This window comes from Oncorhynchus clarkii, chromosome 4 (genome assembly GCF_045791955.1).
Source record: "Oncorhynchus clarkii lewisi isolate Uvic-CL-2024 chromosome 4, UVic_Ocla_1.0, whole genome shotgun sequence".
Taxonomy (NCBI): domain Eukaryota; kingdom Metazoa; phylum Chordata; class Actinopteri; order Salmoniformes; family Salmonidae; genus Oncorhynchus; species Oncorhynchus clarkii.
In genome coordinates, this window is record NC_092150.1 from 91744914 (window position 1) to 91770104 (window position 25191).

At 47.6% G+C, this 25191-nt stretch overlaps 1 protein-coding gene across 1 annotated transcript in view; it reads right to left on the reverse strand.

The window, feature by feature from the left end:
* The window catches only part of LOC139407439 (aldehyde dehydrogenase 8 family, member A1), a 47931-nt gene that overhangs the window by 11633 nt on the left and 11107 nt on the right, over window positions 1-25191 (reverse strand). Inside the window, exons 2-3 of the mRNA XM_071151230.1 lie at window positions 5232-5379; window positions 3724-3879 (exon numbers count right to left, since the gene is read on the reverse strand). Of these exons, the coding sequence (XP_071007331.1) occupies window positions 3724-3879; window positions 5232-5379 (304 nt within the window). The remainder of the gene's footprint in view (window positions 1-3723; window positions 3880-5231; window positions 5380-25191) is intronic.

A 25191-nucleotide genomic window follows, 5' to 3' on the forward strand; every position in this document is an offset into this window, starting at 1 on the left:
GAAGACAAACAATGTATACGAAATGCTTCAGTCTGGTTTTAGACCCCATCATAGCACTGAGACGGCACTTGTGAAGGTGGTAAATTACCTTTTAATGGCATCGGACCGAGGCTCTGCATCTGTCCTCGTGCTCCTAGACCTTAGTGCTGCTTTTGATACCATCGATCACCACATTCTTTTGGAGAGATTGGAAACCCAAATTGGTCTACACGGACAAGTTCTGGCCTGGTTTAGATCTTATCTGTCAGAAAGATAACAGTTTGTCTCTGTGAATGGTTTGTCCTCTGACAAATCAACTGTAAATTTCGGTGTTCCTCAAGGTTCCGTTTTAGGAACGTTTTATTTTACCTCTTGGGGATGTCATTCGAAAACATAATGTTAACTTTCACTGCTATGCAGATGACACACAGCTGTACATTTCAATGAAACATGGTGAAGCCCCAAAATTGCCCTTGCTAGAAGCCTGTGTTTCAGACATAAGGAAGTGGATGGCTGCAAACTTTCTACTTTTAAACTCGGACAAAACAGAGATGCTTGTTCTAGGTCCCAAGAAACAAAGAGATCTGTTGAATCTGACAATTAATCTTAATGGTTGTACAGTCGTCTCAAATAAAACTGTGAAGGACCTCGGCGTTACTCTGGACCCTGATCTCTCTTTTGAAGAACATATCAAGACCATTTCAAGGACAGCTTTTTTCCATCTACGTAACATTGCAAAAATCTGAAATGTTCTGTCCAAAAATGATACAGAAAAATGAATCCATGCTTTTGTCACTTCTAGGTTAGACTACCGTAATGCTCTACTTTCCGGCTACCCGGATAAAGCACTAAATAAACTTCAGTTAGTGCTAAATACGGCTGCTAGAATCCTGACTAGAACCAAAAAATTTGATCATATTACTCCAGTGCTAGCCTCTCTACACCGGCTTCCTGTCAAAGCAAGGGCTGATTTCAAGGTTTTACTGCTAACCTACAAAGCATTACATGGGCTTGCTCTTACCTATCTCTCTGATTTGGTCCTGCCGTACATACCTACACGGACGCTACGGTCACAAGATGCAGGCCTCCTAATTGTCCCTAGAATTTCTAAGCAAACAGCTGGAGGCAGGGCTTTCTTCTATAGAGCTCCATTATTATGGAACAGTCTGCCTACCCATGTCAGAGACGCAAACTCGGTCTCAACCTTTAAGTCCTTACTGAAGACTCATCTCTTCAGTGGGTCATATGATTGAGTGTAGTCTGGCCCAGGAGTGGGAAGGTGAACGGAAAGGCTCTGGAGCAACGAACCGCCCTTGATGTCTCTGCCTGGCCGGTTCCCCTCTTTCCACTGGGATTCTCTGCCTCTAACCCTATTACAGGGGCTGAGTCACTGGCTTTACTGGGGCTCTCTCATACCGTCCCTGGAGGGGGTGCGTCACCTGAGTGGGTTGATTCACTGATGTGGTCATCCTGTCTGGGTTGGCGCCCTCCCCTTGGGTTGTGCCGTGGCGGAGATCTTTGTGGGCTATACTCAGCCTTGTCTCAGGATGGTAAGTTGGTGGTTGAAGATATCCCTCTAGTGGTGTGGGCGCTGTGCTTTGGCAAAGTGGGTGGGGTTATATCCTTCCTGTTTGGCCCTGTCCGGGGGTGTCCTCGGATGGGGCCACAGTGTCTCCTGACCCCTCCTGTCTCAGCCTCCAGTATTTATGCTGCAGTAGTTTATGTGTCGGGGGCTAGGGTCAGTTTGTTATATCTGGAGTACTTCTCCTGTCCTATTCGGTGTCCTGTGTGAATTTAAGTGTGCTCTCTCTAATTCTCTCTTTCGCTCTCTCGGAGGACCTGAGCCCTAGGACCATGCCTCAGGACTACCTGACATGATGACTCCTTGCTGTCCCCAGTCCACCTGGCTGTGCTGCTGCTCCAGTTTCAACTGTTCTGCCTTATTATTATTCGACCATGCTGGTCATTTATGAACATTTGAACATCTTGGCCATTTTCTGTTATAATCTCCACCCGGCACAGCCAGAAGAGGACTGGCCACCCCACATAGCCTGGTTCCTCTCTAGGTTTCTTCCTAGGTTTTTGGCCTTTCTAGGGAGTTTTTTCTAGCCACCGTGCTTCTACACCTGCATTGCTTGCTGTTTGGGGTTTTAGGCTGGGTTTCTGTACAGCACTTTGAGATATCAGCTGATGTACGAAGGGCTATATAAATACATTTGATTTGATTTGATACTGTTGACCAGGGCTCTATGGTACCCTTTTCCCTTCATAGTGCACTACTGTTGACCAGGGCTCTATGGCACCCTATTCCCTTTATAGTGCACTACTGTTGACCAGGGCTCTATGACACCCTATTCCCTTCATAGTGCACTACTGTTGACCAGGGCTCATAGGGTTCTGGTCTAAAGTAGTGCACCTATATAGGGAATAGGGTGCCATTTGAGAGATTCCCTGACTGCAATACCCATAACAAACAAGGCTCCTCTAACCTATAAACATTTCCCAGGCTTTAAACAGGACTGTAAAGGGTTTGCACACATTTCAGCGAATGTGGATCTCTGAGTCAAATACTGAGTCAAACACTATTGGTGTGTCTGAGTCAATCACTATTGGTGTGTCTGAGTCAATCACTATTGGTGTGTCTGAGTCAAACACTATTGGTGTGTCTGAATCAATCACTATTGGTGTGTCTGAGTCAATCACTATTGGTGTGTCTGAGTCAATCACTATTGGTGTGTCTGAGTCAATCACTATTGGTGTGTCTGAGTCAATCACTATTGGTGTGTCTGAGTCAAACACTATTGGTGTGTCTGAATCAATCACTATTGGTGTGTCTGAGTCAAACACTATTGGTGTGTCTGAATCAATCACTATTGGTGTGTCTGAGTCAATCACTATTGGTGTGTCTGAGTCAATCACTATTGGTGTGTCTGAGTCAATCACTATTGGTGTGTCTGAGTCAATCACTATTGGTGTGTCTGAGTCAATCACTATTGGTGTGTCTGAGTCAATCACTATTGGTGTGTCTGAGTCAATCACTATTGGTGTGTCTGAGTCAATCACTATTGGTGTGTCTGAGTCAATCACTATTGGTGTGTCTGAGTCAATCACTATTGGTGTGTCTGAGTCAATCACTATTGGTGTGTCTGAGTCAAACACTATTGGTGTGTCTGAGTCAATCACTATTGGTGTGTCTGAGTCAATCACTATTGGTGTGTCTGAGTCAATCACTATTGGTGTGTCTGAGTCAATCACTATTGGTGTGTCTGAGTCAAACACTATTGGTGTGTCTGAGTCAATCACTATTGGTGTGTCTGAGTCAAACACTATTGGTGTGTCTGAGTCAATCACTATTGGTGTGTCTGAGTCAAACACTATTGGTGTGTCTGAGTCAAACACTATTGGTGTGTCTGAATCAATCACTATTGGTGTGTCTGAGTCAATCACTATTGGTGTGTCTGAGTCAATCACTATTGGTGTGTCTGAGTCAATCACTATTGGTGTGTCTGAGTCAATCACTATTGGTGTGTCTGAGTCAATCACTATTGGTGTGTCTGAGTCTGGAGACAGCTTTATAACTTCAAAAGCTTTTAGTTCATCAAGGCCTGGTCTTACACACACACACACACACACACACACAGACCCCCTCCCCCCACACACACACACACACAGACCTCCCCCCACACACACAGATCTCCCCCCACACACACACACAGACCCCCCCCACAGACAGCTAGGACTCACCCACTCCCACAGGACTACGGACAGTGTAGTTGACACAGCCCAGATGGTCCATGGTAGTACAGTCGGTGGTGTGGTGGAGAACAGAAGAGGCAAAGAACCGGAAGTTATCGACCGCCCGCGGGACATCCACCGTACGGGCGAACATTACGGTTTTACCTGGAACACAGACAGATACACAGGAGGTAACGGTTTTACCTGGAACACAGAAAGATACACAGGAGGAAACTGTTTTACCTGGAACACAGTCAGACACACAGGAGGTAACGGTTTTACCTGGAACACAGACAGATACACAGGGGGAAACTGTTTTACCTGGAACACAGACAGATACACAGGAGGAAACTGTTTAACCTGGAACACAGACAGACAGACAGGAGGAAACTGTTTAACCTGGAACACAGACAGACAGACAGGAGGAAACTGTTTAACCTGGAACACAGACAGACACACAGGAGGTAATGGTTTTACCTGGAACACAGACAGATACACAGGAGGTAATGGTTTTACCTGGAACACAGACAGATACACGGGAGGTAACGGTTTTACCTGGAACACAGACAGATACACAGGAGGAAACTGTTTAACCTGGAACACAGTAATACAGTCGCAGGAGGAAATTATTTTACCTGGAACACAGTAATACAGTCGCAGGAGGAAACGGTTTTACCTGGAACACAGTAATACAGTCGCAGGAGGAAACGGTTTTACCTGGAACACAGTAATACAGTCGCAGGCGGAATCTGTTATACCTGGAACACAGTAATACAGTCGCAGGAGGAAACTGTTTAACCTGGAACACAGTAATACAGTCGCAGGAGGAAACGTTTTAACCTGGAACACAGTAATACAGTCGCAGGAGGAAACTGTTTAACCTGGAACACAGTAATACAGTCGCAGGAGGAAACGGTTTTACCTGGAACACAGTAATACAGTCGCAGGAGGAAACGGTTTTACCTGGAACACAGTAATACAGTCGCAGGCGGAATCTGTTATACCTGGAACACAGTAATACAGTCGCAGGAGGAAACTGTTTAACCTGGAACACAGTAATACAGTCGCAGGAGGAAACTTTTTAACCTGGAACACAGTAATACAGTCGCAGGAGGAAACTGTTTTACCTGGAACACAGTAATACAGACGCATGAGGAAACTTTTTAACCTGGAACACAGTAATACAGTCGCAGGAGGAAACTGTTTTACCTGGAACACAGTAATACAGTCGCATGAGGAAACTGTTTAACCTGGAACACAGTAATACAGTCGCAGGAGGAAACTGTTTAACCTGGAACACAGTAATACAGTCGCAGGAGGAAACTGTTTAACCTGGAACACAGTAATACAATCGCAGGAGGAACTGTTTAATTTCAGCAAGGAAACAATGTTGTAATGTCAAGCACAATCAAAAGTTATGGTGTCTTTAAGAGTCAGAATGTATAGTCAAATAGTCTTGTTGTGGTCCAGACTTCCCAAGCCAAATTTCTATCAGATCAGGGGTTAGGGGTCAGCACCTTGGTCTCGTGACTCTGCCTGGGCCAACTCTTCCAGCTGAGCTTCCATCAGGTCAGCCAGTTTATTCATCACCTGACCTCTCTCAGCTGGGCTACGGGCTGACCAATCAGGGAATGCCTCTCTAGCGGCCTGCACCGCAGCCTCCACCTGCAACCAATCAGGACAGGGTTGGCGTGTGTGTGTCTGTCAAGCCAAACGTCATGTAACTGCAGTCCATAAACAGAGGTGGAAAAAGTACCCAATTGTCATACTTGAGTAAAAGTAAAGACTCCTTAATATAAAATGACTCTTATAAAAGTGAAGGTCATCCAGTAAAATACTACTTGAGTAAAAGTCTAAAAGTATTTGGTTTTAAATGTTCTTAAGTATCAAAAGTATAAGTATAAATCATTTAAAATGTCTTATATTAAGCAAACCAGACAGCACCATTTTCTTGTTTTTTTAAATGTCCAGATAACCATGGGCACAGTCCAACACTCAGACATAATTTATAAACGAAGCATTTGTGTTTAGTGAGTCCTCCAGATCAGAGGCAGTAGGGATGACCAGGGATGTTCTCTGTTTAGTGAGTCCTCCAGATCAGAGGCAGTAGGGATGACCAGGGATGTTCTCTGTTCAGTGAGTCCTCCAGATCAGAGACAGTAGGGATGACCAGGGATGTTCTCTGTTTAGTGAGTCCTCCAGATCAGAGGCAGTAGGGATGACCAGGGATGTTCTCTGTTCAGTGAGTCCTCCAGATCAGAGACAGTAGGGATGACCAGGGATGTTCTCTGTTTAGTGAGTCCTCCAGATCAGAGGCAGTAGGGACGACCAGGGATGTTCTCTGTTTAGTGAGTCCTCCAGATCAGAGACAGTAGGGACGACCAGGGATGTTCTCTGTTTAGTGAGTCCTCCAGATCAGAGACAGTAGGGACGACCAGGGATGTTCTCTGTTTAGTGAGTCCTCCAGATCAGAGGCAGTAGGGATGACCAGGGATGTTCTCTGTTTAGTGAGTCCTCCAGATCAGAGGCAGTAGGGATGACCAGGGATGTTCTCTGTTTAGTGAGTCCTCCAGATCAGAGGCAGTAGGGATGACCAGGGGTGTTCTCTGTTTAGTGAGTCCACCAGATCAGAGGATGTAGGGATGACCAGGGATGTTCTCTGTTTAGTGAGTCCTCCAGATCAGAGACAGTAGGGACGACCAGGGATGTTCTCTGTTTAGTGAGTCCTCCAGATCAGAGGCAGTAGGGATGACCAGGGATATTCTCTGTTTAGTGAGTCCACCAGATCAGAGGCAGTAGGGATGACCAGGGATGTTCTCTGTTTAGTGAGTCCTCCAGATCAGAGGCAGTAGGGATGACCAGGGATGTTCTCTGTTTAGTGAGTCCTCCAGATCAGAGGCAGTAGGGATGACCAGGGATGTTCTCTGTTTAGTGAGTCCTCCAGATCAGAAGCAGTAGGGATGACCATGGATGTTCTCTGTTTAGTGAGTCCTCCAGATCAGAGGCAGTAGGGATGACCAGGGATGTTCTCTGTTTAGTGAGTCCTCCAGATCAGAGGCAGTAGGGATGACCAGGGATGTTCTCTGTTTAGTGAGTCCTCCAGATCAGAGGCAGTAGGGATGACCAGGGAGGTTCTCTGTTCAGTGAGTCCTCCAGATCAGAGACAGTAGGGATGACCAGGGATGTTCTCTGTTTAGTGAGTCCTTCAGATCAGAGGCAGTAGGGATGACCAGGGATGTTCTCTGTTTAGTGAGTCCTCCAGATCAGAGTCAGTAGGGACGACCAGGGATGTTCTCTGTTTAGTGAGTCTGCCAGATCAGAGGCAGTAGGGATGACCAGGGATGTTCTCTGTTTAGTGAGTCCTCCAGATCAGAGGCAGTAGGGATGACCAGGGATGTTCTCTGTTTAGTGAGTCCTCCAGATCAGAGGCAGTAGGGATGACCAGGGATGTTCTCTGTTTAGTGAGTCTGCCAGATCAGAGGCAGTAGGGATGACCAGGGATGTTCTCTGTTTAGTGAGTCCTCCAGATCAGAGGCAGTAGGGATGACCAGGGATGTTCTCTGTTTAGTGAGTCCTCCAGATCAGAGGCAGTAGGGATGACCAGGGATGTTCTCTGTTTAGTGAGTCCACCAGATCAGAGGCAGTAGGGATGACCAGGGATGTTCTCTGTTTAGTGAGTCCACCAGATCAGAGGCAGTAGGGATGACCAGGGATGTTCTCTGTTTAGTGAGTCCTCCAGATCAGAGGCAGTAGGGATGACCAGGGATGTTCTCTGTTTAGTGAGTCTGCCAGATCAGAGGCAGTAGGGATGACCAGGGATGTTCTCTGTTTAGTGAGTCCCCCAGATCAGAGACAGTAGGGATGACCAGGGATGTTCTCTGTTTAGTGAGTCCTCCAGATCAGAGGCAGTAGGGATGACCAGGGATGTTCTCTGTTTAGTGAGTCCTCCAGATCAGAGGCAGTAGGGATGACCAGGGATGTTCTCTGTTTAGTGAGTCCTCCAGATCAGAGGCAGTAGGGATGACCAGGGAGGTTCTCTGTTCAGTGAGTCCTCCAGATCAGAGACAGTAGGGATGACCAGGGATGTTCTCTGTTTAGTGAGTCCTTCAGATCAGAGGCAGTAGGGATGACCAGGGATGTTCTCTGTTTAGTGAGTCCTCCAGATCAGAGTCAGTAGGGACGACCAGGGATGTTCTCTGTTTAGTGAGTCTGCCAGATCAGAGGCAGTAGGGATGACCAGGGATGTTCTCTGTTTAGTGAGTCCTCCAGATCAGAGGCAGTAGGGATGACCAGGGATGTTCTCTGTTTAGTGAGTCCACCAGATCAGAGGCAGTAGGGATGACCAGGGATGTACTCTGTATAGTGAGTCTGCCAGATCAGAGGCAGTAGGGATGACCAGGGATGTTCTCTGTTTAGTGAGTCCTCCAGATCAGAGGCAGTAGGGATGACCAGGGATGTTCTCTGTTTAGTGAGTCCTCCAGATCAGAGGCAGTAGGGATGACCAGGGATGTTCTCTGTTTAGTGAGTCCACCAGATCAGTGGCAGTAGGGATGACCAGGGATGTTCTCTGTTTAGTGAGTCCACCAGATCAGAGGCAGTAGGGATGACCAGGGATGTTCTCTGTTTAGTGAGTCCTCCAGATCAGAGGCAGTAGGGATGACCAGGGATGTTCTCTGTTTAGTGAGTCTGCCAGATCAGAGGCAGTAGGGATGACCAGGGATGTTCTCTGTTTAGTGAGTCCCCCAGATCAGAGACAGTAGGGATGACCAGGGATGTTCTCTGTTTAGTGAGTCCTCCAGATCAGAGGCAGTAGGGATGACCAGGGATGTTCTCTGTTTAGTGAGTCCTCCAGATCAGAGACAGTAGGGATGACCAGGGATGTTCTCTGTTTAGTGAGTCCTCCAGATCAGAGGCAGTAGTGATGACCAGGGATGTTCTCTGTTTAGTGAGTCCTCCAGATCAGAGGCAGTAGGGATGACCAGGGATGCTCTCTGTTTAGTGAGTCTGCCAGATCAGAGACAGTAGGGATGACCAGGGATGTTCTCTGTTTAGTGAGTCTGCCAGATCAGAGGCAGTAGGGATGACCAGGGATGCTCTCTGTTTAGTGAGTCCTCCAGATCAGAGGCAGTAGGGATGACCAGGGAGGTTCTCTGTTCAGTGAGTCCTCCAGATCAGAGACAGTAGGGATGACCAGGGATGTTCTCTGTTTAGTGAGTCCTTCAGATCAGAGGCAGTAGGGATGACCAGGGATGTTCTCTGTTTAGTGAGTCCTCCAGATCAGAGGCAGTAGGGACGACCAGGGATGTTCTCTGTTTAGTGAGTCTGCCAGATCAGAGGCAGTAGGGATGACCAGGGATGTTCTCTGTTTAGTGAGTCCTCCAGATCAGAGGCAGTAGGGATGACCAGGGATGTTCTCTGTTTAGTGAGTCCTCCAGATCAGAGGCAGTAGGGATGACCAGGGATGTTCTCTGTTTAGTGAGTCTGCCAGATCAGAGGCAGTAGGGATGACCAGGGATGTTCTCTGTTTAGTGAGTCCTCCAGATCAGAGGCAGTAGGGATGACCAGGGATGTTCTCTGTTTAGTGAGTCCTCCAGATCAGAGGCAGTAGGGATGACCAGGGATGTTCTCTGTTTAGTGAGTCCACCAGATCAGAGGCAGTAGGGATGACCAGGGATGTTCTCTGTTTAGTGAGTCCACCAGATCAGAGGCAGTAGGGATGACCAGGGATGTTCTCTGTTTAGTGAGTCCTCCAGATCAGAGGCAGTAGGGACGACCAGGGATGTTCTCTGTTTAGTGAGTCCTCCAGATCAGAGGCAGTAGGGATGACCAGGGATGTTCTCTGTTTAGTGAGTCCTCCAGATCAGAGACAGTAGGGATGACCAGGGATGTTCTCTGTTTAGTGAGTCCTCCAGATCAGAGGCAGTAGTGATGACCAGGGATGTTCTCTGTTTAGTGAGTCCTCCAGATCAGAGGCAGTAGGGATGACCAGGGATGTTCTCTGTTTAGTGAGTCTGCCAGATCAGAGGCAGTAGAGATGACCAGGGATGTTCTCTGTTTAGTGAGTCTGCCAGATCAGAGGCAGTAGGGATGACCAGGGATGCTCTCTGTTTAGTGAGTCCTCCAGATCAGAGACAGTAGGGATGACCAGGGATGTTCTCTGTTTAGTGAGTCTGCCAGATCAGAGGCAGTAGGGATGACCAGGGATGCTCTCTGTTTAGTGAGTCCTCCAGATCAGAGACAGTAGGGATGACCAGGGATGTTCTCTGTTTAGTGAGTCCACCAGATCAGAGGCAGTAGGGATGACCAGGGATGTTCTCTGTTTAGTGAGTCCTCCAGATCAGAGACAGTAGGGATGACCAGGGATGTTCTCTGTTTAGTGAGTCCTCCAGATCAGAGGCAGTAGGGATGACCAGGGATGTTCTCTGTTTAGTGAGTCCTCCAGGTCAGAGGCAGTAGGGATGACCAGGGATGTTCTCTGTTTAGTGAGTCTGCCAGATCAGAGGCAGTAGGGAGGACAAGGGATGTTCTCTGTTTAGTGAGTCTGCCAGATCAGAGGCAGTAGGGATGACCAGGGATGTTCTCTGTTTAGTGAGTCCTCCAGATCAGAGGCAGTAGGGACGACCAGGGATGCTCTCTGTTTAGTGAGTCCTCCAGATCAGAGACAGTAGGGATGACCAGGGATGTTCTCTGTTTAGTGAGTCTGACAGATCAGAGGCAGTAGGGATGACCAGGGATGCTCTCTGTTTAGTGAGTCCTCCAGATCAGAGACAGTAGGGATGACCAGGGATGTTCTCTGTTTAGTCAGTCCTCCAGATCAGAGGCAGTAGGGATGACCAGGGATGTTCTTTGTTTAGTGAGTCCTCCAGATCAGAGACAGTAGGGATGACCAGGGATGTTCTCTGTTTAGTGAGTCCTCCAGATCAGAGGCAGTAGTGATGACCAGGGATGTTCTCTGTTTAGTGAGTCCTCCAGATCAGAGGCAGTAGGGATGACCAGGGATGTTCTCTGTTTAGTGAGTCCTCCAGATCAGAGGCAGTAGGGATGACCAGGGATGTTCTCTGTTTAGTGAGTCCCCCAGATCAGAGGCAGTAGGGATGACCAGGGAGGTTCTCTGTTTAGTGAGTCTGCCAGATCAGAGGCAGTAGTGATGACCAGGGATGTTCTCTGTTTAGTGAGTCTGCCAGATCAGAGGCAGTAGATGACCTGGGATGTTCTCTGTTTAGTGAGTCTGCCAGATCAGAGGCAGTAGTGATGACCAGGGATGTTCTCTGTTTAGTGAGTCCTCCAGATCAGAGGCAATAGTGATGACCAGGGATGTTCTCTGTTTAGTGAGTCTGCCAGATCAGAGGCAGTAGTGATGACCAGGGATGTTCTCTGTTTAGTGAGTCTGCCAGATCAGAGGCAGTAGGGATGACCAGGGATGTTCTCTGTTTAGTGAGTCCGCCAGATCAGAGGCAGTAGTGATGACCAGGGATGTTCTCTGTTTAGTGAGTCCTCCAGATCAGAGGCAGTAGGGATGACCAGGGATGTTCTCTGTTTAGTGAGTCCTCCAGATCAGAGGCAGTAGGGATGACCAGGGATGTTCTCTGTTTAGTGAGTCCTCCAGATCAGAGGCAGTAGGGATGACCAGGGATGTTCTCTGTTTAGTGAGTCTGCCAGATCAGAGGCAGTAGGGATGACCAGGGATGTTCTCTGTTTAGTGAGTCTGCCAGATCAGAGGCAGTAGAGATGACCAGGGATGTTCTCTGTTTAGTGAGTCTGCCAGATCAGAGGCAGTAGGGATGACCAGGGATGCTCTCTGTTTAGTGAGTCCTCCAGATCAGAGACAGTAGGGATGACCAGGGATGTTCTCTGTTTAGTGAGTCTGCCAGATCAGAGGCAGTAGGGATGACCAGGGATGCTCTCTGTTTAGTGAGTCTGACAGATCAGAGACAGTAGGGATGACCAGGGATGTTCTCTGTTTAGTGAGTCCACCAGATCAGAGGCAGTAGGGATGACCAGGGATGTTCTCTGTTTAGTGAGTCCTCCAGATCAGAGACAGTAGGGATGACCAGGGATGTTCTCTGTTTAGTGAGTCCTCCAGATCAGAGGCAGTAGGGATGACCAGGGATGTTCTCTGTTTAGTGAGTCCTCCAGATCAGAGGCAGTAGGGATGACCAGGGATGTTCTCTGTTTAGTGAGTCTGCCAGATCAGAGGCAGTAGGGAGGACAAGGGATGTTCTCTGTTTAGTGAGTCTGCCAGATCAGAGGCAGTAGGGATGACCAGGGATGTTCTCTGTTTAGTGAGTCCTCCAGATCAGAGGCAGTAGTGATGACCAGGGATGTTCTCTGTTTAGTGAGTCCTCCAGATCAGAGGCAGTAGGGATGACCAGGGATGTTCTTTGTTTAGTGAGTCTGCCAGATCAGAGGCAGTAGGGATGACCAGGGATGTTCTCTGTTTAGTGAGTCCTCCAGATCAGAGGCAGTAGTGATGACCAGGGATGTTCTCTGTTTAGTGAGTCCTCCAGATCAGAGGCAGTAGGGATGACCAGGGATGTTCTCTGTTTAGTGAGTCCTCCAGATCAGAGGCAGTAGGGATGACCAGGGATGTTCTCTGTTTAGTGAGTCCCCCAGATCAGAGGCAGTAGGGATGACCAGGGAGGTTCTCTGTTTAGTGAGTCTGCCAGATCAGAGGCAGTAGTGATGACCAGGGATGTTCTCTGTTTAGTGAGTCTGCCAGATCAGAGGCAGTAGATGACCTGGGATGTTCTCTGTTTAGTGAGTCTGCCAGATCAGAGGCAGTAGTGATGACCAGGGATGTTCTCTGTTTAGTGAGTCCTCCAGATCAGAGGCAATAGTGATGACCAGGGATGTTCTCTGTTTAGTGAGTCTGCCAGATCAGAGGCAGTAGTGATGACCAGGGATGTTCTCTGTTTAGTGAGTCTGCCAGATCAGAGGCAGTAGGGATGACCAGGGATGTTCTCTGTTTAGTGAGTCCGCCAGATCAGAGGCAGTAGTGATGACCAGGGATGTTCTCTGTTTAGTGAGTCCTCCAGATCAGAGGCAGTAGGGATGACCAGGGATGTTCTCTGTTTAGTGAGTCCTCCAGATCAGAGGCAGTAGGGATGACCAGGGATGTTCTCTGTTTAGTGAGTCCTCCAGATCAGAGGCAGTAGGGATGACCAGGGATGTTCTCTGTTTAGTGAGTCTGCCAGATCAGAGGCAGTAGGGATGACCAGGGATGTTCTCTGTTTAGTGAGTCTGCCAGATCAGAGGCAGTAGAGATGACCAGGGATGTTCTCTGTTTAGTGAGTCTGCCAGATCAGAGGCAGTAGGGATGACCAGGGATGCTCTCTGTTTAGTGAGTCCTCCAGATCAGAGACAGTAGGGATGACCAGGGATGTTCTCTGTTTAGTGAGTCTGCCAGATCAGAGGCAGTAGGGATGACCAGGGATGCTCTCTGTTTAGTGAGTCTGACAGATCAGAGACAGTAGGGATGACCAGGGATGTTCTCTGTTTAGTGAGTCCACCAGATCAGAGGCAGTAGGGATGACCAGGGATGTTCTCTGTTTAGTGAGTCCTCCAGATCAGAGACAGTAGGGATGACCAGGGATGTTCTCTGTTTAGTGAGTCCTCCAGATCAGAGGCAGTAGGGATGACCAGGGATGTTCTCTGTTTAGTGAGTCCTCCAGATCAGAGGCAGTAGGGATGACCAGGGATGTTCTCTGTTTAGTGAGTCTGCCAGATCAGAGGCAGTAGGGAGGACAAGGGATGTTCTCTGTTTAGTGAGTCTGCCAGATCAGAGGCAGTAGGGATGACCAGGGATGTTCTCTGTTTAGTGAGTCCTCCAGATCAGAGGCAGTAGTGATGACCAGGGATGTTCTCTGTTTAGTGAGTCCTCCAGATCAGAGGCAGTAGGGATGACCAGGGATGTTCTCTGTTTAGTGAGTCTGCCAGATCAGAGGCAGTAGGGATGACCAGGGATGTTCTCTGTTTAGTGAGTCCTCCAGATCAGAGGCAGTAGGGATGACAAGGGATGTTCTCTGTTTAGTGAGTCTGCCAGATCAGAGGCAGTAGGGATGACCAGGGGTGTTCTCTGTTTAGTGAGTCTGCCAGATCAGAGGCAGTAGGGATGACCAGGGATGTTCTCTGTTTAGTGAGTCCTCCAGATCAGAGGCAGTAGGGATGACCAGGGATGTTCTCTGTTTAGTGAGTCTGCCAGATCAGAGGCAGTAGGGATGACCAGGGATGTTCTTTGTTTAGTGAGTCCTCCAGATCAGAGACAGTAGGGATGACCAGGGATGTTCTCTGTTTAGTGAGTCTGACAGATCAGAGGCAGTAGGGATGACCAGGGATGCTCTCTGTTTAGTGAGTCCTCCAGATCAGAGACAGTAGGGATGACCAGGGATGTTCTCTGTTTAGTCAGTCCTCCAGATCAGAGGCAGTAGGGATGACCAGGGATATTCTCTGTTTAGTGAGTCCTCCAGATCAGAGGCAGTAGGGATGACCAGGGATGTTCTCTGTTTAGTGAGTCCTCCAGATCAGAGGCAGTAGGGATGACCAGGGATGTTCTTTGTTTAGTGAGTCCTCCAGATCAGAGACAGTAGGGATGACCAGGGATGTTCTCTGTTTAGTGAGTCCTCCAGATCAGAGGCAGTAGTGATGACCAGGGATGTTCTCTGTTTAGTGAGTCCTCCAGATCAGAGGCAGTAGGGATGACCAGGGATGTTCTCTGTTTAGTGAGTCCTCCAGATCAGAGGCAGTAGGGATGACCAGGGATGTTCTCTGTTTAGTGAGTCCCCCAGATCAGAGGCAGTAGGGATGACCAGGGAGGTTCTCTGTTTAGTGAGTCTGCCAGATCAGAGGCAGTAGTGATGACCAGGGATGTTCTCTGTTTAGTGAGTCTGCCAGATCAGAGGCAGTAGATGACCTGGGATGTTCTCTGTTTAGTGAGTCCCCCAGATCAGAGGCAGTAGTGATGACCAGGGATGTTCTCTGTTTAGTGAGTCCTCCAGATCAGAGGCAATAGTGATGACCAGGGATGTTCTCTGTTTAGTGAGTCTGCCAGATCAGAGGCAGTAGTGATGACCAGGGATGTTCTCTGTTTAGTGAGTCTGCCAGATCAGAGGCAGTAGGGATGACCAGGGATGTTTTCTTGATAAGTGTGTGAATTAGACCATTTTCCTGTCCTGCTAGCCATTCAAAAATGGAACGAGTACTTTTGGGTTTCAGGGAAAATGTATTGAGTAAAAAATACATTATTTAAGTACTTTACACCACTGTCCATAAAGTAGCCTAGCAGAAAAATATTTAACCACATCATAGTATACTATAGAACACACCCATCCTACTATGTTGAGAAACACCAGACACATCCAACCCAAACTACTATGTTGAGAAACACCAGACACTCAAACCCAAACTACTATGTTGAGAAACACCAGACACATCCAACCCAAACTACTATGTTGAGAAACACCAGACACATCCAACCCAAACTACTATGTTGAGAAACACCAGACACATCCAACCCAAACTACTATGTTGAGAAACACCAGACACATCCAACCCAAACTACTATGTTGAGAAACACCAGACACATCCAACCCAAACTACTACAGCGCCTTCGCAAAGTATTCAGACTCCTTGACTTTTTCCACATTTTGTTACATTACAGCCTTATTCTAAAATGGGTTCAATTGTTATACAATCAACACACAATACCCCATAATGACATCACAATACCCCATAATGACATCACAATACCCCATAATGACATCACAATACCCCATAATGACATCACAATACCCCATAATGACATGACAATACCCCATAATGACATGACAATACCCCATAATGACATCACAATACCACAGAGCAGGGAACTGACACATATAGTGGAGGAAATGAACAGGTGATGAGTGAGTCCAGGTGAACAGACCAGGGAACTGACACATATAGTGGAGGAAATGAACAGGTGATGAGTGAGTCCAGGTGAACAGAGCAGGGAACTGACACATATAGTGGAGGAAATGAACAGGTGATGAGTGAGTTCAGGTGAACAGAGCAGGGAACTGACAAATATAGTGGAGGAAATGAACAGGTGATGAGTGAGTTCAGGTGAACAGAGCAGGGAACTGACACATATAGTGGAGGAAATGAACAGGTGATGAGTGAGTCCAGGGGAACAGAGCAGGGAACTGACACATATAGTGGAGGAAATGAACAGGTGATGAGTGAGTCCAGGTGAACAGACCAGGGAACTGACACATATAGTGGAGGAAATGAACAGGTGATGAGTGAGTCCAGGGGAACAGAGCAGGGAACTGACAAATATAGTGGAGGAAATGAACAGGTGATGAGTGAGTCCAGGTGAACAGACCAGGGAACTGACACATATAGTGGAGGAAATGAACAGGTGATGAGTGAGTCCAGGTGAACAGACCAGGGAACTGACACATATAGTGGAGGAAATGAACAGGTGATGAGTGAGTCCAGGTGAACAGACCAGGGAACTGACACATATAGTGGAGGAAATGAACAGGTGATGAGTGAGTCCAGGTGAACAGACCAGGGAACTGACACATATAGTGGAGGAAATGAACAGGTGATGAGTGAGTCCAGGTGAACAGACCAGGGAACTGACACATATAGTGGAGGAAATGAACAGGTGATGAGTGAGTCCAGGTGAACAGACCAGGGAACTGACACATATAGTGGAGGAAATGAACAGGTGATGAGTGAGTCCAGGTGAACAGAGCAGGGAACTGACACATATAGTGGAGGAAATGAACAGGTGATGAGTGAGTCCAGGTGAACAGACCAGGGAACTGACACATATAGTGGAGGAAATGAACAGGTGATGAGTGAGTCCAGGTGAACAGACCAGGGAACTGACACATATAGTGGAGGAAATGAACAGGTGATGAGTGAGTCCAGGTGAACAGACCAGGGAACTGACACATATAGTGGAGGAAATGAACAGGTGATGAGTGAGTCCAGGGGAACAGACCAGGGAACTGACACATATAGTGGAGGAAATGAACAGGTGATGAGTGAGTCCAGGTGAACAGACCAGGGAACTGACCCAGATAGTGGAGGAAATGAACAGGTGATGAGTGAGTCCAGGGGAACAGACCAGGGAACTGACACATATAGTGGAGGAAATGAACAGGTGATGAGTGAGTTCAGGGGAACAGAGCAGGGAACTGACAAATATAGTGGAGGAAATGAACAGGTGATGAGTGAGTTCAGGGGAACAGAGCAGGGAACTGACACATATAGTGGAGGAAATGAACAGGTGATGAGTGAGTCCAGGTGAACAGACCAGGGAACTGACACATATAGTGGAGGAAATGAACAGGTGATGAGTGAGTCCAGGTGAACAGAGCAGGGAACTGACACATATAGTGGAGGAAATGAACAGGTGATGAGTGAGTTCAGGGGAACAGAGCAGGGAACTGACACATATAGTGGAGGAAATGAACAGGTGATGAGTGAGTCCAGGGGAACAGACCAGGGAACTGACACATATAGTGGAGGAAATGAACAGGTGATGAGTGAGTCCAGGTGATCAGACCAGGGAACTGACACATATAGTGGAGGAAATGAACAGGTGATGAGTGAGTCCAGGGGAACAGACCAGGGAACTGACACATATAGTGGAGGAAATGAACAGGTGATGAGTGAGTCCAGGTGAACAGACCAGGGAACTGACACATATAGTGGAGGAAATGAACAGGTGATGAGTGAGTCCAGGGGAACAGACCAGGGAACTGACACATATAGTGGAGGAAATGAACAGGTGATAAGTGAGTCCAGGTGAACAGAGCAGGGAACTGACACATATAGTGGAGGAAATGAACAGGTGATGAGTGAGTCCAGGGGAACAGACCAGGGAACTGACACATATAGTGGAGGAAATGAACAGGTGATGAGTGAGTTCAGGTGAACAGAGCAGGGAACTGACACATATAGTGGAGGAAATGAACAGGTGATGAGTGAGTCCAGGTGAACAGAGCAGGGAACTGACACATATAGTGGAGGAAATGAACAGGTGATGAGTGAGTTCAGGTGAACAGAGCAGGGAACTGACACATATAGTGGAGGAAATGAACAGGTGATGAGTGAGTTCAGGAGAACAGACCAGGGAACTGACACATATAGTGGAGGAAATGAGCAGGTGATGAGTGAGTTCAGGTGAACAGAGCAGGGAACTGACACATATAGTGGAGGAAATGAACAGGTGATGAGTGAGTTCAGGAGAACAGACCAGGGAACTGACACATATAGTGGAGGAAATGAACAGGTGATGAGTGAGTTCAGGAGAACAGAGCAGGGAACTGACAAATATAGTGGAGGAAATGAACAGGTGATGAGTGAGTCCAGGGGAACAGAGCAGGGAACTGACACATATAGTGGAGGAAATGAACAGGTGATGAGTGAGTTCAGGAGAACAGAGCAGGGAACTGACAAATATAGTGGAGGAAATGAACAGGTGATGAGTGAGTCCAGGGGAACAGAGCAGGGAACTGACACATATAGTGGAGGAAATGAACAGGTGATGAGTGAGTCCAGGGGAACAGAGCAGGGAACTGACACATATAGTGGAGGAAATGAACAGGTGATGAGTGAGTCCAGGTGAACAGACCAGGGAACTGACACATATAGTGGAGGAAATGAACAGGTGATGAGTGAGTTCAGGAGAACAGAGCAGGGAACTGACAAATATAGTGGAGGAAATGAACAGGTGATGAGTGAGTCCAGGTGAACAGAGCAGGGAACTGACAAATATAGTGGAGGAAATGAACAGGTGATGAGTGAGTCCAGGTGAACAGAGCAGGGAACTGACAAATATAGTGGAGGAAATGAACAGGTGATGAGTGAGTCCAGGTGAACAGAGCAGGGAACTGACACATATAGTGGAGGAAATGAACAGGTGATGAGTGAGTCCAGGGGAACAGAGCAGGGAACTGACAAATATAGTGGAGGAAATGAACAGGTGATGAGTGAGTCCAGGTGAACAGAGCAGGGAACTGACACATATAGTGGAGGAAATGAACAGGTGATGAGTGAGTTCAGGTGAACAGAGCAGGGAACTGACACATATAGTGGAGGAAATGAACAGGTGATGAGTGAGTCCAGGTGAACAGAGCAGGGAACTGACACATATAGTGGAGGAAATGAACAGGTGATGAGTGAGTCCAGGTGAACAGACCAGGGAACTGACACATATAGTGGAGGAAATGAACAGGTGATGAGTGAGTCCAGGTGAACAGAGCAGGGAACTGACACATATAGTGGAGGAAATGAACAGGTGATGAGTGAGTCCAGGTGAACAGACCAGGGAACTGACACATATAGTGGAGGAAATGAACAGGTGATGAGTGAGTCCAGGTGAACAGAGCAGGGAACTGACACATATAGTGGAGGAAATGAACAGGTGATGAGTGAGTTCAGGTGAACAGAGCAGGGAACTGACACATATAGTGGAGGAAATGAACAGGTGATGAGTGAGTCCAGGTGAACAGAGCAGGGAACTGACACATATAGTGGAGGAAATGAACAGGTGATGAGTGAGTCCAGGTGAACAGACCAGGGAACTGACACATATAGTGGAGGAAATGAACAGGTGATGAGTGAGTCCAGGTGATCAGAGCAGGGAACTGACACATATAGTGGAGGAAATGAACAGGTGATGAGTGAGTCCAGGTGATCAGAGCAGGGAACTGACACATATAGTGGAGGAAATGAACAGGTGATGAGTGAGTCCAGGTGAACAGAGCAGGGAACTGACACATATAGTGGAGGAAAAGAACAGGTGATGAGTGAGTCCAGGTGAACAGAGCAGGGAACTGACACATATAGTGGAGGAAATGAACAGGTGATGAGTGAGTTCAGGGGGACAGAGCAGGGAACTGACACATATAGTGGAGGAAATGAACAGGTGATGAGTGAGTCCAGGTGAACAGACCAGGGAACTGACACATATAGTGGAGGAAATGAACAGGTGATGAGTGAGTTCAGGGGAACAGAGCAGGGAACTGACACATATAGTGGAGGAAATGAACAGGTGATGAGTGAGTTCAGGGGAACAGAGCAGGGAACTGACAAATATAGTGGATGAAATGAACAGGTGATGAGTGAGTCCAGGTGAACAGAGCAGGGAACTGACACATATAGTGGAGGAAATGAACAGGTGATGAGTGAGTCCAGGTGAACAGAGCAGGGAACTGACACATATAGTGGAGGAAATGAACAGGTGATGAGTGAGTCCAGGTGAACAGAGCAGGGAACTGACAAATATAGTGGAGGAAATGAACAGGTGATGAGTGAGTCCAGGTGATCAGAGCAGGGAACTGACACATATAGTGGAGGAAATGAACAGGTGATGAGTGAGTCCAGGTGAACAGAGCAGGGAACTGACACATATAGTGGAGGAAATGAACAGGTGATGAGTGAGTCCAGGTGAACAGAGCAGGGAACTGACACATATAGTGGAGGAAATGAACAGGTGATGAGTGAGTTCAGGGGAACAGAGCAGGGAACTGACACATATAGTGGAGGAAATGAACAGGTGATGAGTGAGTCCAGGTGAACAGACCAGGGAACTGACACATATAGTGGAGGAAATGAACAGGTGATGAGTGAGTTCAGGGGAACAGAGCAGGGAACTGACACATATAGTGGAGGAAATGAACAGGTGATGAGTGAGTTCAGGGGAACAGAGCAGGGAACTGACAAATATAGTGGAGGAAATGAACAGGTGATGAGTGAGTCCAGGTGAACAGAGCAGGGAACTGACACATATAGTGGAGGAAATGAACAGGTGATGAGTGAGTTCAGGGGAACAGAGCAGGGAACTGACACATATAGTGGAGGAAATGAACAGGTGATAAGTGAGTCCAGGTGAACAGAGCAGGGAACTGACACATATAGTGGAGGAAATGAACAGGTGATGAGTGAGTCCAGGTGAACAGACCAGGGAACTGACACATATAGTGGAGGAAATGAACAGGTGATGAGTGAGTTCAGGGGAACAGAGCAGGGAACTGACACATATAGTGGAGGAAATGAACAGGTGATGAGTGAGTCCAGGGGAACAGACCAGGGAACTGACACATATAGTGGAGGAAATGAACAGGTGATGAGTGAGTCCAGGTGAACAGACCAGGGAACTGACACATATAGTGGAGGAAATGAACAGGTGATGAGTGAGTTCAGGGGAACAGAGCAGGGAACTGACACATATAGTGGAGGAAATGAACAGGTGATGAGTGAGTCCAGGGGAACAGACCAGGGAACTGACAAATATAGTGGAGGAAATGAACAGGTGATGAGTGAGTTCAGGGGAACAGAGCAGGGAACTGACACATATAGTGGAGGAAATGAACAGGTGATGAGTGAGTCCAGGTGAACAGAGCAGGGAACTGACACATATAGTGGAGGAAATGAACAGGTGATGAGTGAGTCCAGGTGAACAGACCAGGGAACTGACACATATAGTGGAGGAAATGAACAGGTGATGAGTGAGTCCAGGTGATCAGAGCAGGGAACTGACACATATAGTGGAGGAAATGAACAGGTGATGAGTGAGTCCAGGTGAACAGAGCAGGGAACTGACACATATAGTGGAGGAAATGAACAGGTGATGAGTGAGTCCAGGTGAACAGAGCAGGGAACTGACACATATAGTGGAGGAAATGAACAGGTGATGAGTGAGTTCAGGGGAACAGAGCAGGGAACTGACACATATAGTGGAGGAAATGAACAGGTGATGAGTGAGTCCAGGTGAACAGAGCAGGGAACTGACACATATAGTGGAGGAAATGAACAGGTGATGAGTGAGTCCAGGTGAACAGAGCAGGGAACTGACACATATAGTGGAGGAAATGAACAGGTGATGAGTGAGTCCAGGTGAACAGAGCAGGGAACTGACACATATAGTGGAGGAAATGAACAGGTGATGAGTGAGTCCAGGTGAACAGACCAGGGAACTGACACATATAGTGGAGGAAATGAACAGGTGATGAGTGAGTCCAGGTGAACAGAGCAGGGAACTGACACATATAGTGGAGGAAATGAACAGGTGATGAGTGAGTCCAGGTGAACAGACCAGGGAACTGACACATATAGTGGAGGAAATGAACAGGTGATGAGTGAGTCCAGGTGAACAGAGCAGGGAACTGACACATATAGTGGAGGAAATGAACAGGTGATGAGTGAGTCCAGGTGAACAGAGCAGGGAACTGACACATATAGTGGAGGAAATGAACAGGTGATGAGTGAGTCCAGGTGAACAGACCAGGGAACTGACACATATAGTGGAGGAAATGAACAGGTGATGAGTGAGTCCAGGTGAACAGACCAGGGAACTGACACATATAGTGGAGGAAATGAACAGGTGATGAGTGAGTCCAGGTGAACAGAGCAGGGGAACTGACACATATAGTGGAGGAAATGAACAGGTGATGAGTGAGTCCAGGTGATCAGAGCAGGGAACTGACACATATAGTGGAGGAAATGAACAGGTGATGAGTGAGTCCAGGTGAACAGAGCAGGGAACTGACAAATATAGTGGAGGAAATGAACAGGTGATGAGTGAGTCCAGGTGAACAGACCAGGGAACTGACAAATATAGTGGAGGAAATGAACAGGTGATAAGTGAGTCCAGGTGATCAGAGCAGGGAACTGACACATATAGTGGAGGAAATGAACAGGTGATGAGTGAGTCCAGGTGAACAGACCAGGGAACTGACACATATAGTGGAGGAAATGAACAGGTGATGAGTGAGTCCAGGTGAACAGAGCAGGGAACTGACACATATAGTGGAGGAAATGAACAGGTGATGAGTGAGTCCAGGTGAACAGAGCAGGGAACTGACACATATAGTGGAGGAAATGAACAGGTGATGAGTGAGTCCAGGTGAACAGACCAGGGAACTGACACATATAGTGGAGGAAATGAACAGGTGATGAGTGAGTCCAGGTGAACAGACCAGGGAACTGACAAATATAGTGGAGGAAATGAACAGGTGATGAGTGAGTCCAGGTGAACAGAGCAGGGAACTGACACATATAGTGGAGGAAATGAACAGGTGATGAGTGAGTCCAGGTGAACAGACCAGGGAACTGACACATATAGTGGAGGAAATGAACAGGTGATGAGTGAGTCCAGGTGAACAGACCAGGGAACTGACACATATAGTGGAGGAAATGAACAGGTGATGAGTGAGTCCAGGTGAACAGACCAGGGAACTGACACATATAGTGGAGGAAATGAACAGGTGATGAGTGAGTCCAGGTGAACAGAGCAGGGAACTGACACATATAGTGGAGGAAATGAACAGGTGATGAGTGAGTCCAGGTGAACAGAGCAGGGAACTGACACATATAGTGGAGGAAATGAACAGGTGATGAGTGAGTCCAGGTGAACAGACCAGGGAACTGACACATATAGTGGAGGAAATGAACAGGTGATGAGTGAGTCCAGGTGAACAGACCAGGGAACTGACAAATATAGTGGAGGAAATGAACAGGTGATGAGTGAGTCCAGGTGAACAGACCAGGGAACTGACAAATATAGTGGAGGAAATGAACAGGTGATGAGTGAGTCCAGGTGAACAGACCAGGGAACTGACAAATATAGTGGAGGAAATGAACAGGTGATGAGTGAGTCCAGGTGAACAGACCAGGGAACTGACAAATATAGTGGAGGAAATGAACAGGTGATGAGTGAGTCCAGGTGAACAGAGCAGGGAACTGACAAATATAGTGGAGGAAATGAACAGGTGATGAGTGAGTTCAGGGGAACAGAGCAGGGAACTGACACATATAGTGGAGGAAATGAACAGGTGATGAGTGAGTCCAGGTGAACAGACCAGGGAACTGACAAATATAGTGGAGGAAATGAACAGGTGATGAGTGAGTCCAGGTGAACAGAGCAGGGAACTGACAAATATAGTGGAGGAAATGAACAGGTGATAAGTGAGTCCAGGTGAACAGACCAGGGAACTGACACATATAGTGGAGGAAATGAACAGGTGATGAGTGAGTCCAGGTGATCAGAGCAGGGAACTGACACATATAGTGGAGGAAATGAACAGGTGATGAGTGAGTCCAGGTGAACAGAGCAGGGAACTGACACATATAGTGGAGGAAATGAACAGGTGATAAGTGAGTCCAGGTGAACAGAGCAGGGAACTGACACATATAGTGGAGGAAATGAACAGGTGATGAGTGAGTCCAGGTGAACAGAGCAGGGAACTGACACATATAGTGGAGGAAATGAACAGGTGATAAGTGAGTCCAGGTGAACAGACCAGGGAACTGACAAATATAGTGGAGGAAATGAACAGGTGATAAGTGAGTCCAGGGGAACAGAGCAGGGAACTGACACATATAGTGGAGGAAATGAACAGGTGATGAGTGAGTCCAGGGGAACAGAGCAGGGAACTGACAAATATAGTGGAGGAAATGAACAGGTGATAAGTGAGTCCAGGTGAACAGAGCAGGGAACTGACACATATAGTGGAGGAAATGAACAGGTGATGAGTGAGTTCAGGTGAACAGAGCAGGGAACTGACACATATAGTGGAGGAAATGAACAGGTGATAAGTGAGTCCAGGTGAACAGAGCAGGGAACTGACACATATAGTGGAGGAAATGAACAGGTGATGAGTGAGTCCAGGTGAACAGAGCAGGGAACTGACACATATAGTGGAGGAAATGAACAGGTGATGAGTGAGTCCAGGTGATCAGAGCAGGGAACTGACAAATATAGTGGAGGAAATGAACAGGTGATGAGTGAGTCCAGGTGATCAGAGCAGGGAACTGACACATATAGTGGAGGAAATGAACAGGTGATGAGTGAGTCCAGGTGATCAGAGCAGGGAACTGACAAATATAGTGGAGGAAATGAACAGGTGATAAGTGAGTCCAGGGGAACAGAGCAGGGAACTGACACATATAGTGGAGGAAATGAACAGGTGATGAGTGAGTCCAGGGGAACAGAGCAGGGAACTGACAAATATAGTGGAGGAAATGAACAGGTGATAAGTGAGTCCAGGTGAACAAAGCAGGGAACTGACACATATAGTGGAGGAAATGAACAGGTGATGAGTGAGTTCAGGTGAACAGAGCAGGGAACTGACACATATAGTGGAGGAAATGAACAGGTGATAAGTGAGTCCAGGTGAACAGAGCAGGGAACTGACACATATAGTGGAGGAAATGAACAGGTGATGAGTGAGTTCAGGGGAACAGACCAGGGAACTGACAAATATAGTGGAGGAAATGAACAGGTGATGAGTGAGTCCAGGTGAACAGACCAGGGAACTGACACATATAGTGGAGGAAATGAACAGGTGATGAGTGAGTCCAGGGGAACAGAGCAGGGAACTGACACATATAGTGGAGGAAATGAACAGGTGATGAGTGAGTCCAGGGGAACAGAGCAGGGAACTGACACATATAGTGGAGGAAATGAACAGGTGATGA